The sequence below is a fragment of the Hippocampus guttulatus genome, chromosome 12 (assembly GCF_054856545.1).
Source record: "Hippocampus guttulatus isolate MCC_2025c chromosome 12, RoL_Hgut_1.0, whole genome shotgun sequence".
Taxonomy (NCBI): Eukaryota; Metazoa; Chordata; class Actinopteri; order Syngnathiformes; family Syngnathidae; genus Hippocampus; species Hippocampus guttulatus.
In genome coordinates, this window is record NC_141272.1 from 10151893 (window position 1) to 10166051 (window position 14159).

The 14159-nt window shown below is 41.1% G+C and overlaps 1 protein-coding gene across 1 annotated transcript in view; it reads right to left on the reverse strand.

Annotated features, from left to right (window-relative positions):
- rsrc1 (arginine/serine-rich coiled-coil 1) overlaps positions 1-11759 on the reverse strand; it is a 118698-nt gene extending 106939 nt beyond the window's left edge. The window contains exons 1-3 of the mRNA XM_086125226.1: positions 11716-11759; positions 11136-11330; positions 7698-7814 (exon numbers count right to left, since the gene is read on the reverse strand). Coding sequence (XP_085981352.1) covers positions 7698-7814; positions 11136-11311 — 293 coding nt within the window. The 5' untranslated portion in view covers positions 11312-11330; positions 11716-11759. The remainder of the gene's footprint in view (positions 1-7697; positions 7815-11135; positions 11331-11715) is intronic.
- Between the last annotated feature and the right edge of the window lie 2400 nt (positions 11760-14159).

Consider the following 14159-nt stretch of genomic DNA (forward strand, 5'->3'; position numbering starts at 1 on the left):
ACACAAATTTAAGATGGAGAGTGCAGTTTCAGAGGAGTTGTTTTTAAGTCGTCTCTGACAGACAGTCAAAACTAGCGACTGAGGTTGACTGTCGCAACTAAATGGGAAGAAAGAGGCTACATCTCAACCATTCATACTCTCAAGGGACTAGTGCTAAAAACAATGCTAATAGAAATACATAATTGGGTGTGCCTTGACCCAAAAACGGAAAGAAGAGAGAGGTGGTTGCACAAGTGTGCACACCCTCTTTTTACTGGTATATGGCTGTGTTTAGAATTAACTAATCACATTCAAACTTGTGTAGAATGGGAGTGAGCACACACCGAACACAATTTAAAGTGCCGATAATTATCCTCAAAGAAATTTCAGCTCTCTTAGTTGGGGTTTTCTGCCTTTTTTTCAAGAAGAGGCCTAATTTTTATTTGTTGCAAACACTGACTGCCATTTTGAACTCTGTACAATTCCTGCCACCTTGACTCAGGCCCCAGTTCCACCTAAAGAAATTCAGCCTTAAAGCATGTTGCTGTCACCACTACGCTTCACAATAGGTATGTTGTTGTTTTTAATAGGTGATAAGCAACATTTCTTTTAATTGGACCACATCACAGTTTACCACCAAGGTTTGTAAGATTTTGTAACCTCAGACGGGAAGACTTCCCTACCAACCAACAACAATTAGTGAGTTTGGTTGGAGAGAGGAGTCTATAATCCCACAAGTGAACGGAATGAATGGTTGACTTGAGGGAATCAGATTTCAGAACGGTAATTTACAGGCTGCTTTGTTAGCCAACTCAGTGACGACTGCTTCCAATAAAAGTCAAAAAAGGACAGATGGCACATTTCTTTTTTTGTCAGATTTTTTTTTTTTTTTTACCAGAGTTTGGAGCAGATTGTCATATTCAAACGTTGCCATTCGGCCTCTATAGCAAAGCAACCTGACCACCATGCACCAACCGCCATCCACATACCCACTGCCCTATAAACAGTGAGCTTTGTTTAATTCAGATCTGGTTGCGAGCAACTGGTAGAACCTCTTTTGCTCTCTCTCTGTCCATCATGCTCTCTCACTCTTTGCTTTACAGCCCAGGGTGTTATAAGACCGCAGGCCGCCAAGCAGCTCCAAAAAGCTCAATGACAACACACCAGTCCTGCCAATTAGAAATAATTAGACAGCCATTTCAGTGGCAAGTCTATTTAAGTAAATATATAACGATGCAATGATGCTTATTAAGCGGCCCGAGCCAGCGAGGAGCGCGGCCTCAAACGCTTTGGTGCTGCAGAAAATAATTATGCCAGTGATCACAAAGCGAGCTGCACATCTCTGTACTTCACCTCCACGCGTTTCAAAAATCCACTTCATTAGCTCCCGTAATTAATCCTCCAATAATTGCAGGAAAAGCCCAGTTTACCTCCCTTCGTTTCTAATTATCATCTTATAAATAGTTATGGTTCTAATTAATGTGTTCATTAGGCAGGATATTTCTCTCAAAGCCTCGCTGGGAGCCAAAGGTCCGGCTTGGCTCTCTGTGAAGCCTAAGCAGCCAGAAGGTGAGGCCATCCTGCCTGCATTTGCTTTTATTTTACTACATTCAACCTCCTAATTGGCATTTAAAACCCAATTTGGAAGAACTTCAAGAAGCTTAAATGAGGGAGAGAGAATGAGACTGAGAGAAGGAGCAAAGGCGAGCGAGAGAGACAGCGATACAGTTGGTGCTCATTTTCTAATGCCAGAGCTGAAAGCATGTCTGACTCCTCCTCTCTGTTGGTGTGGCCAGAAGGACGAGCCTTTTTACTGTCATCAAGTCCACACAATGAAGGCTTAACATTTGATTTGACATGATGCAGGTCTGACCATGTATCCTACGACTTTCATTATTTGTCTGGTCATCTTGCGACCTCAAAATGACAAAAAGGTGGCTAGAGTACTCTGTACTTCGGAAGAAGTAATGATAGTGGATATGTACAGTATGTATGTATGTATGTACTGTATGTGTGTATGTATAGATAGATAGATAGATAGGTAGCGATTTAACTCTTGTACTGAAGTTTATTTTTCAAAAAAACAAACCAAAATGTATATACATTCAAAGCCATCCATAACCTTGCGCCCCCCTATCTGTCAGATCTTCTTCAAATCTCCATTCCCTCTCGCTCACTCAGGTCCTCATCCTCCCTCCACCTATTTCTACCCTCTGCCCGTCTCAGTACAATGGGGTGCAGAGCCTTCAGTCGCTCTGCCCCCAAACTCTGGAACTCACTTCCTCCCAACATTCGTAATATTGACTCTCTTTCCATATTCAAAACCCAGCTCAAAACCCACCTATTCAGACTTGCCTACCCGCCTTAAATCTTTCTTTCTTTGTTTATTATTTTATCTGTGTTTTACTATTGCTCTTGGTTGTACAGTGTCCTTGAGAGTTATGAAAGGCGCTTGCAAATGTGATGTATTATTATTATTATTATTATTATTATTATATTAGTACAAAATTTAATGTTCTTTTTATCGTCATATTTATACAGTAGAATAGCCATTTTTATAACTCAGCAAATCTCTTTTTATGAAATTGCATAGTGTTCATACTGAAAAAAAATGGTGTTACATGTCAGATCTGTTTTGGTTTTTGCATTGGCTCAGCTTTGATGCAATGAAAACAACTCATTCTAATCGCCTTGATAACCTTGTGAAGTGTGTAACAAATGTTGAAGTAGCTGAAGATAAGTGAAAATTGTTATTTTCAGGCTCGACGGAGACAAAAATTCCTTGGGCACAAGACAACATGTCGAATCATTTTTCTTGAGGCCTAGAAATACAAACAATTCTCGTAAGTAATACCAGTGACCTGGTGGATACAAACCGCAACATCCCCACTTTGGAGAGTTTGGGATGCATACAATGGAGAGACCCTACGTAAAGTTGACTAGCCGCCAGAAGAGCGTGGTCCGAAAACAAAAGCACACGAAAAGCGCCTCACTGTGAAATGGCACGATTGAAATAATAGCCACATGGATGACTGATGGAATGAAAAGGAGGAAATCCCTCAGTGTTCATTTGGGACCATCTTTCTGACCTCACAGGATTGCCAATATGAGACGGTATGATGGCTGGTTTTGAGGTGATTTTTTTTGGGGGGGGGGGGTTGTTTTCTGGGGAGTGTACATGTTATGCAGTGCAGACAAGCCTGCCACCCCGGGGAGTAAGCTGGTGTGTTCTGAGGCTGTAGGATGGAGAGGTGTGCTGGAGTGGTGGAGGCAGGTATTGGAGGATGGCTGGTGGTGAAGGTGCGGAGGGGGGAACGGCGCTTGCGGCGAAGAGCGGATGAAAGCGGCTGTCTATGTCAGTCACTTATTCCTCCCTTTGGTAAATAAAGGTTTCTGACAACAAAGGCGAGCGGCGTTTGACTGGCCTTTACAGCAGATAAATAAAAAAGACAACACAGAGAAAGAGTGAAGAATGAAAAGCAGCACCGCATCAAAAACTGCGGTCAGATCTCGCAATGGTGAGCATGTTGAGGTTTGTGCAGTAAACCGGGTCATCTTTCAGCTTAAATCAACACCTTGCCCATCCGCTAATAGGAGGAGAAGGAAGAAGAAGTGATGCCGTGAGAGAAGACGACATCAACAGAACACGAATTAGGAAATTACTCTGGGATCGCTTGGGCTGAGCAAATACTCAAATTCAAATCGACATCACACTTGGGAGAATGTAATTTTCCAAATATAAAGGCTGCATTTTTTTTTTTTTACCTCTGCTCAATTTTGTCGCCTAGATTTATTTATGGATACATTTATTTATTTATCCAGCATCTATGTTTAATTCTTAAGAATACATAACCAAAATCTTTAAAATATGTTTTATTTTACTATATACTACTCATTTCAAGCGTCAATTTCACTTGTCATGTCCTCAAACATACTCACTCAAATTTCCCCTTTAAAAAAAAGGAAGTGACACCCAAAACCACCTGCAGCATCACCTACACATGCACGCACGCACAGTACAGTGTGCATCAAGATCTGACACTTGGGGAATTACTGATCCAAGTGGTCTGGTTAAAAATTTTGCCCAGCCCACCTCTTGTCTTCAACCCTCCCTCGGCTTGACCTTGCACACTCGGTGTCAAAGCAAGACGGGAAAACCTATCTAGCAGATGTACGACACTTCATCTCATACAGGGGAGGGAAATTGCTGAGTGAAATACTTACCAGGCCACGACTCAGCTTTACACACATGCACACACTTACAAAAGTGGAGTGTTTCTGTGTTTGGCCGGTCGAATATAGTGGACATGTTATAGGTCTAAACCAGGGTGATTCTCAAACGATTAAAGAGCTCTTCTGAGCTTTTTGTGAAGATGGATTAGGATGAAGTGCTCCAATAATGTCAACACAGCGCAGTGCACACAAAGATTCTGTTCCACTACGCAATGAGAATCTAGTCCTCCGAGTCGGAAATCTAGCGTGATCAAACAAAAACAAGGGAGGATGAAGCAGAGCAACAACCGGGAAACACAAGACACAAAATGGAAGTGGACAAACGAGAGGCAAGAATGGTTTTGGTTTTACGAATAATTTTTGAGTAATCCCAAATTTAAAAAAAAATAAAAAATCACGAAGACACTGTGAACGTGGAGGGGGTTTTTTTTTAAACAATAAGAACGCTGACAGGCATTTCTCATCACAACGGAGCATTATTATCCTCGGAAAGGAAATTTTTTTTGCAGGAGATTACTTAATACCGATGCCTGTGTAGCCACCATCAGGTGTGATGGCAACCTGACTGAATGACTGACTGAGCCACACGTTTAACCGTGGTGGCCGTCGGACGTGACAGCATGGTGTCGCGCCTGTAGACAGAGCGCAGCCTGTGATTAGGCTGTGATGAGAGGCTGCATCACTGTCGTCGGACCCGAGCTGTATACACACACACACACACTCTCTAATTATTACACTGTGCGGTGGATGCGCAAATCTGCATGTGCATGCTCTGTCGGCTGCTACTGCGTTTGCTGGCAGGACCCATGCGTGCGCGCACACGCGCACACACACACACGCACACACACACACACACACGCACACACAGAGCCGCAGAGAGAGAGGCCCGGTATGCCTGTTCAGATCAAAGAGAATAAACATTAATGGCAAATAGGTAATCTGCTCCTCTTGTCTGTTTTACATTTCAGGGCAAGATTGACTGCCTCTGGGGGACCAGGTTCTCCTGATTGAGGGCAGGGAGAAAAAAAGGAAAGAGAAGAGAGAGGGAGGGAGCCACGATTAATGGTAACCAAATGATCGACTATTATTCTTATTTCATGTATTTCTGTATTCTTATTCATGTAGGAGCCATTGGAAAGAAGGTAATCGTGTTCTCCACTTTAACCGGCTCGCTATAGTCTAATCTTGCCTTCCATTGCGCCCATTGTTATTCCCATTTCTTCGCTCACCACTCGATCTGTTCTCGATTTTGTCTTTAGTATTCATTTCCCGCCCACTCTCCTGCATTCAACTCAAGTACTCAACTTTTCCCACTCCCTCCAAACTTCCCGTCCCCTGCATCTGCTGCCTCTCTTGGGTCGCTGCACTCCCACCTCTCGTCCATATTCCGCCGGGGATGTCACGGTGACGTGGCCGGGTTGGGGCGGGTTACATGCGGCAGTTTATATCCTATCTGCGTATCCATCATGAGGTCCTGTCCACTCAATCCTGAACTGATCCATCAGCCAGCATCCTCAGATACACACGCCATGTGACTGATTAATGGCACTGGAAGCACCTGTATGGTCTGAGTCAGCCTTGCTGTCAGTCCACTGTGGTGATACAACACTTCATATAACATCTATAGTAGATTTCAAATAAATAAATAGGTCTACACAATCTTGGTCAAATGCCAGGTTTTTATCATTAAAACTGAACACCTGTAAACCAGTAAACAATATTCTGAGGACCTTGACGGGTCAGTGAAAATAGTCTTGAATGGCTTGCTCATACCAAAATGCCACAACATTTTTCGAGCTTGGCTGGCATCGGGAAATCTACCTCGTGACAAGTAACCGAGCAAACGCATTTCTTTTTCCATGTCGATAAAATTGTGCATACAAGTATATATTCTTTATGAATCACATTTAAGTGACTCATACACCACTGCTCTTCTTCTGCTGTGTCTCACTGCCTGACGGGGCAAATGTAAACACAGATCAAGTTCAAGTCAACTTTATTGTCAAATGTGCTCTCTGTGCTAAGTTGACATGTTTGATTTTCCATTTTGTCAGGTGCTGCTACTGACCACTTAGCTGCCATAAAAGTTCCCTATCGGAGGCCTGAAAACAGCTCATTCTATTTTGTAAGTAGTGGTTACCCCTCCAATGTTTGTCATATGAAAATGCCATTGTGCATTTCTGGCAAAATTGCCGTCGCGCTCAATCACTCTGGCACCTCCGGCGACCCATCCCACCTGCTCCTCACTAAGAAGATTACACAACTCTGCTAATCATAGCGCTGCGTTTGTATGCGCTAATGTCATCGGCTGTAGTTCTAAATCTCCCAAATCCCCCGCACCTTTCATCTCACACCACTCCGCTGACTCCATTTTCAGACAGATGTTCTCGGTGCCGCTGTAGTGATTGACTGTCTACTAAAGTCGAAGCCATCCTCAAAAAGCATGGCTGCTACTATTCCCCCACAAAAAAAAACGGTGCAGCATCATCCAACATGTCAAAGGTCTCACCACAAGTCAGGCCTTCATGCCGACACCTGGGAATATTAAAACACGTTTTCCCGCCTATTTGTGATTAAGGTGATCTCTGCTCACCATTCAGCCATATGCAAATAAACAAAATGCCCCACTTGCTGCATACATTTTGAAAACATTTTCCTCGGGAGTGCTTCTGTGCACGTCTGTGTGTGTATGTGTGAGGGATTTTAAAGCAAGGGGGTGGAGGGGCCGCACAGTTTACTGGTTCATTAGCAACAGATTAGCTTTGCTAATGACATGGAACACCACACACGGGGATTTTACCTTTATGTTGCTGGATACGTACCGTAAGATAATACGTGTGTGTGTGTGTGTACGCATAAATAAGTGAATCCTTTGAAAGACAAAAGCAAATAAGCGCCATTGGACAGCACGGTAATAGTCAGCAAATAATTCAGCAAAATCAATATATGGATGATGATGTTTTAATCACAGTAATGAGTGAATACAGTGTTGAGATTTAGGATGCACATGCAAGGATGCCTACTTTTGGGTCACATTTACAGCAAACTGAAAGGAATAAACATACGCGAGCAAAATGCAAGGCCAGACAAAAACGAGTCGAGAATGTATCCGCTATTCAATATCAGTCGGGTAACCCAGATTTTTTTCAGTAACAGATCTTTTTAAATTTGCATTCTACATTTCAAAATAAAATCTTAGAGTAGGGCTGGATGATTAATCAAAATTGAAATTGTGATTTCGATTTTGGCTTCTCTCGATCTTTAAAATGTTATAATCAAAGAAAAGCGATTCATGTGCAGAACGGAGGGATGTGTTTACAACAGGGGTGTCCAAAATTTTTTGTCAAAGTGCCGAATGTAGAAAAACAGTCAATGAGAAGTTGTTTTCATCATCGTGATTTTAATCTCAATCAGAATAATGATGATTATTCGTTTATCCATAATCGTCAATCTCTAGTCGTGGCCACTAAAGCTATTGATTTTACCTTCTGTCCCGGCTACGTGTCCTGTGTGAGCGGTGGCTCCTTCCCTTGTCACCACTACGACTTCTCCTTTTGCGAGATGAACTTCGGGATGAGCTGCTGCTCGAACGCTTCTTTCGTCTAAAAATGAGAAACAAACAGACCCTTTAAACATGTAAACGGCATTTACCTCAGTCATTAGGATCGAAACAAACACCCACACATTAAATCAAGCATGGCTCTTTAATCTGACCCGCTGATTTACAGTTCATCAAGACTCCTGTTATAATTTTTGAAACTCATTTTGCCGTGTATATTATGTTACAGCTCAGGGAAGCCGCCTAAAAGTCTCCTGGTGTAAAAGCTCTCAATCAGATGTTCTGTCAGCTACTTTGCATCAGTGTACATAGCCACAGGGCAGCACAGCCATTCGGGTTGCCCTACGGTTCCTCCACAGGGGCCTTTTGGTGCGCTGCTGTTCTTTAAAGCAACGGTGTTGCATCCAGTTTGCCAACAAAATGTAACACAGCACTCCAATTGATATCTTCTACCTTTTATCTTCATTTATGGGGCTGGATGAACAGTGCTAACCGACTGAGCAACATACTTTTTTTTTCTCTTCTTTTGTTTCACTAAAGTCCAAAAATACCCCATTTCAGTTCAAACAAAACACAAACCGGTACTTATGTGCCCTATGAGAGATTCAAAAAGATGGATGAGAGGCAAGTAAAAGAGAAAGCAGGACAAATAGTAAGTAGTAGTACTTCAAGCGGTGCAGGAAGGATGATTTAGTATTCCAAAAGGTCGGATCCCGTGAGTGAGGACTTGTGAACTAACTCACAAGCCAACACTCCACACTTTTCCTGGAGGTGGTGTGTCAGCTCATCCAAAAATGAAAAAAGCAGATGTGCCGATACACCTTCCACACGAACACCACTTTTTCTTGTTCTCGCGCATGTTTTATTTCAACTCGAAGACAAGGTCAGTATAGGGAAGTAACAAAGTACAAATGTTTTGATACCGTTTCCTTAAATTGATTTCTCAGTATCTGAATTTTACTTGTGTATTTATCTACACTCGTTTACCTCGTGAAGGAGTTGAATCAGTACTTGAACATGTACCAGAGTATTTTTTTTTAACTTCTGATTCACTAAGTACAAAGTGTGAGTACATCCTCAGGCAAGAAATATGTCAACATCAGTCAGAAAAGAAAAAATGAAATGGAAACTGAAGACTAACAAGCATGTGCAGAATCCTCCCTCAATCCATTACAGTGGACACAAATCTATTTTAGATGCAAGTTGTTTTTTGTGATATAAAAATAAGACCGACATAAATCATTTCAAAATTATTTTCACCGTTAATATGACATAAAACCTGTACAACTCAGTTAAGGGGAATCTATATTTTAGACTGGTTCAGAAAAAATGAACAACCTCTAATAACTGGGGATGTGGCTGCTCACAAACAACCTAATTGGTAAACGGGAGCCAGCAGAGGTCAGTGATACAATACATCTTTATATAAAGACGGTGTGTAGTGGTACATCCGTTAGACTCTGGCACAGGTAGAGTGGATTCAGTTCCAACTCAAGGGAAGTTTTGTTTCTCATGCTCGTTTAGGACTGCAATCGCTTTGCAACGTAAACCGAATAAACCTTCTTCCGATGAGAGGTGAAATGTTTTCTAAGAAAATCAGTCATGTACAGTTGTGATCTCTTCAATTCTAGAGCTTCCACTGTATTATTTAATGATGTTATCAGTCTTTCAAGAGCCAAAAGCTTGTTTTATTCTTGTGGGTGTTCACGACGTACGCTGCCACATGTGTATGTTAATTGATCAAAATGTATTGGCGAGCAGATGAGGGACGAGGGCTCCCGGGGTTTTATCGCCCCGCCCTGTGTAGAGAGGCAATGTCTTCCCATCAGCAGTAATGGACCTTGACCAGGCCTCATAAATAATTACCATCAATCTACCTTGCCTGAGCAACCCCTACACAGCCAAGTGGAAGCTGTGGATGGATGGAGGCTTGACAGAGGGACTCGGCTCCATCTGCGAGTAAGGATATGCGATTATGGCAAAATCCTGCCTCCATCCACGATTAATTAACAGCTGCTAAAACAAGGTATCATGTTTATGATTGAATTGTTCCAATTCTGAATGTTGTTAGTGGAATGAATGTTCTCCAAGTGGTCCAAAATACCATAAATAGGCAAGTGGACATTGAATCACTAATATTTATATATTTATTTAATCTAAACATCAACTGACCTTGGGGTCATTCATTAAGATATCCAAGAATGTGTCGTAGGCTTTGCATATTTAGGATAAATTGTGAATTTTACATCAGAATATTTTTAGGTACATAGCTGCTTTAAAATCAATAACACAGAAGATGGACTAATGTTCATTTTGCCGAGATACAGTTTGGAAAAGTCAAACCAGTTGCAGTTGGTTGACCTCTAACTGATGATATCTGTACACATTAGGTAGCAAGCCAAAAGAAGGGTGCCCAAAAAACTGGGATCGGACAGATCAGTGATTTTGGTACCCTTTAAAACCTTTGACAATGTAGTAAACCCCTCCTTTGTCACAGTTCCGATTTAGAAGTGACCGTCTTCTATTGATTTTTACAGTATGAACGATAGAAGCCGCAATGTTGTGCAGCAAGATCCTGGGCAGCAATACCACATTTTACCATTTTAATAGTTGTTCCCGCAGAGCAGAGAGAATACTGCACATGCTTGTGTTTTGGTGCATTTGTTCAAAACCAAATCATCTCAAAGCCATTACCTTTTAAGCATAATATTCTAAGAAGAGTATGGATGATTTTAGAGTGCTTTGGGGTCACAGTTTATGATATATTTGTAGTTTAAGCTGTTAATTTAGACATTTGTCAGCATTTTTCAAGGAGGTATCAATTATTTGTGTTTTACGCTTTTTACAGGAGGTCTACGTCTCTATTCCCAGCAATTTTCGAATGTTTACTGGCGAGTACTTCTGGTGTGTCTTCTGAATAAGTGCAGTAGTCTCAATCAATAGTTTTGACAAAAACAAAGATGGCAACTAAAACGATTTTTTTTTTCATCATCATGCAAGCATGAATGAAAACATGCAAATGTTGCATGGGGAGACTGGTCGCTACTGGACAGCCAAATCACGGGAGATATAAACAAATCAATCACACTCACATTCATACCTACTGTATGACGAGTTTAGAGTCGGCAATGAACACAAACCTGGAAGTCATGGTCTATTCTGTTGTATGAATGGCAACAGGTGGATACAAAGGTTTATTTTACGTGCTATCTAATGGAAGAGTATTGAATTATTTTGCCTGTCATATTTAAACAGCAGTGTCTCGGGTTAATAATAATGATTGACACAAATTACATCTGATAAAAGGAAAATTGTTTCTGTCGCGTTGTTATGCATGGAATGTTGTTGCACATAGCAGTCTCACCTCCTGTCCCGTGAACGTGAGCGGCTCCGGCGGCTTGATCTGTGGCTCCGACTGCTTGTCACCCTGCTCCCGGAGGACGAGGATGACGAAGAGGAAGATGAAGACGAACGGCGACGCTGTTTTTTCTTCTTTCTGCTCCGGCTTTCACCTTCACTGCTCGATGAGTGTCGACCCATAACTGGTTCACTATTGTCACTGTCATAAAGCAAACACACATGGTTGCTCAGAGGGTAATGTTTACTCGTGACATATTAGCAACGACGAACGAACACTTTGGTCAACAAGTCATGTTCAACACCAATTCACACGCACACCGCGTAGACAGCTAACGCATCTTAAATAAGGACTTGAGCTGAAAACGTGTTGTCTATCACGCGAGTGGTCGGCAGAGTACGTACCGGTTATGACTAGCTAGCTAGCTAACCAGGCTAACGCTGCAACGTTATGTTCAAATTCTTTACTCGATTGGTACCCGAATGGCTGTACGAATGTCTTGGGTGACGTATAAGTCACGCAAAATTTAACTCGAGTGGAACGAAGTCCAGTTGACATTATCTTTATCGTAAATCCCGCTTCTCACCGTTGCCGAGCTCCAAAACACACATGCAAGGCAGTGCCAGACCAAAAAAGTCAAGGCAGAGCGCGTCGATCGATCCCAGGCAGGCACAATAAAGCAGAAAGACAAAATTAAGAGATTTTTGTGTCGTTTTAATTTTAAAATATGATTTAACTGAATAGGCCATCAATCATAGTATCCAAAATAGGGTTGGCCGTCGGTGACAACTGATCACTCTGACTCGTTGTTACCTAGTATATCGATGTATGATACAGAAGTAGACTATGATCCCACCCAGCACCAGACATCTTTTGGATGTTGGATTTCAGGCAACATCTGGTCGGTCTGTTTTAGACTTGATTTAGTCCAGAAATAGTCAATGAAAATCATGCTTTGTTTGGGTCATTCAAATTGTGTCCAAAAATAGTCCTTGAAAACTGGGTTGTGTTTTACCCGTCCAATGAGGTCCAAATTTTGTCCCAAAATAGTTGTTGATAATTGGATTGAGTTTAGCCTGTCCAATGTAGCACAAGCTTGGTCAGAAAATAGTCATTAAAAATCGGCTAGTACACACAGTACACAAAAGCAAAGAAAGAGGGAAGAAAATGTATTATCTGGTAAATTAAGCTCATCAAAATTTTATTTTATACATAGATTTATTCTTAATTGCTATGAGTGCGTTGATCATGGTTCCAGATATGTGTGTACTTTATTTCATGAAACCCTGACTGTGGATGGTATGATAAACAATGACTTTTCACTTACAGAGGAGGTCACGAGCATGCCAATCTCAGTGTGCGCTCGCATGCATGCGTACAAACGCGAATGACCACCACAAAGTGAGATGTTGTGTCTCCCTGGCCACTCACTGCAAAATCTCTGGCTTCTCGCTTGATTCACCAGAACTGTAATTAACCAGTGATTCTTTTACATCCCCCTCTCAAGGAGCCTGAAACCTGCACACCACTACCTTGAGATTCACTGAATTTTACTGCAGTTAACACAAACAGCATATATAAATAACATTTTAGTTACTCTTTGCACTGTCAATGATTTTGTCATTAATCCAATGTTTCCTTCATAAAAAAAATCTATATTATTCAATTTGAATGTATTTTACATCAAAGTTAAATAAAAACTTTATATATAAAATAAATGTTCTGGTTTTTGAACAACAGTTCTTAAAGATTAAATACAAATATCACGAATTTAAAAGGCTTCACTTTACAATGTGGTTATACCGTGCGTGTTGGACATGTTTTATTCGTTATTTGCATTAAGAATGAGCTTTTTAATGAACCCAATGTTTCCTGCTTAAAAACATGAAGCAGTACTGCCCTTCTCATAAATCCGCAGTTAAGTCAAATGTGTTTGTTGTTTACGCAGGAGTTCAGTAGTGTGTGCTCAAATTTCCCTGCACCTGCGCGTTTGCAGCCTTGAGCTCGTGCGCATGCACGAGGTCATCATTGGGTGAGAGTGTTTTCTCTACCAAGTACAGATGAATCCAGAACACGATTTGCCAACAACAAATTAATTCGAGGATTGGTGGGGGGTTGAAAAGATAAACAGGATGCGCATCACCTCAATTAGGCATGCAATGCTGCTCTGGGCAGGAATAACAGGAATTAATACCGAAAGGTTCACACTGAAACGTCGTTAATATTTAATCTGAGGGGAATTATTATCATCGCGGCGTGGAAATTGAGATACATATAGATTATCAATAAATACGCCTCATTTAGCACCACGTTAAAAAAAATCCTTTGCTTTTTTCCTCTTAATTGCTCTCATTGTTTATTTACAGATATAGGCATAATAATTCCAGCGGTAATTAACGCGCCCATTGGCAATAATACAAGCAGAGAGAGGGGCGCATTAATTGAACGTTTAGCTGTTATTTAACACCAGAAGCATGTCTTTAAAAGGCCCGCTGAGGATTCCTATGAAGCCATAGCGGAAAATCATTCACTGCGCACTTGATTTGAAGCAAACATTATGTTGCAGAAACTTAATGTATTAGAAGATGTATAAATGATAAATGTAAGACACGTGGGATTTATATAAACAGATAGCCTATATATATACAGTGTATATATATATATATATATATGTGTGTGTGTGTGTGTGTGTGTGTGTACGCACACACATTTACAAACCTAAACTTAGTACTGTAAAACATGCATTTTTGTTTGAAATTCACGACGTAGATTTATGACAAGCACCACATGATTACTCTTTTTTTTTAACTTTCCTGATAAATAGCAACGCATTTTTTGGGCCCTAAGTCTTGAATTACACTCATTATAAATTCATTTATTCGCAATTGCTTCACCTTTTTTTCCGAACACGTGCGAAATAAAACTACCCCCCACTCCACAATTGGCAATACGTGCAAAAAATGGAAGTAAAAAAAAATCACCGAGTAAGTCTTTTATTGTTTTATCTGCATTGATAAGAGATGAAGATGC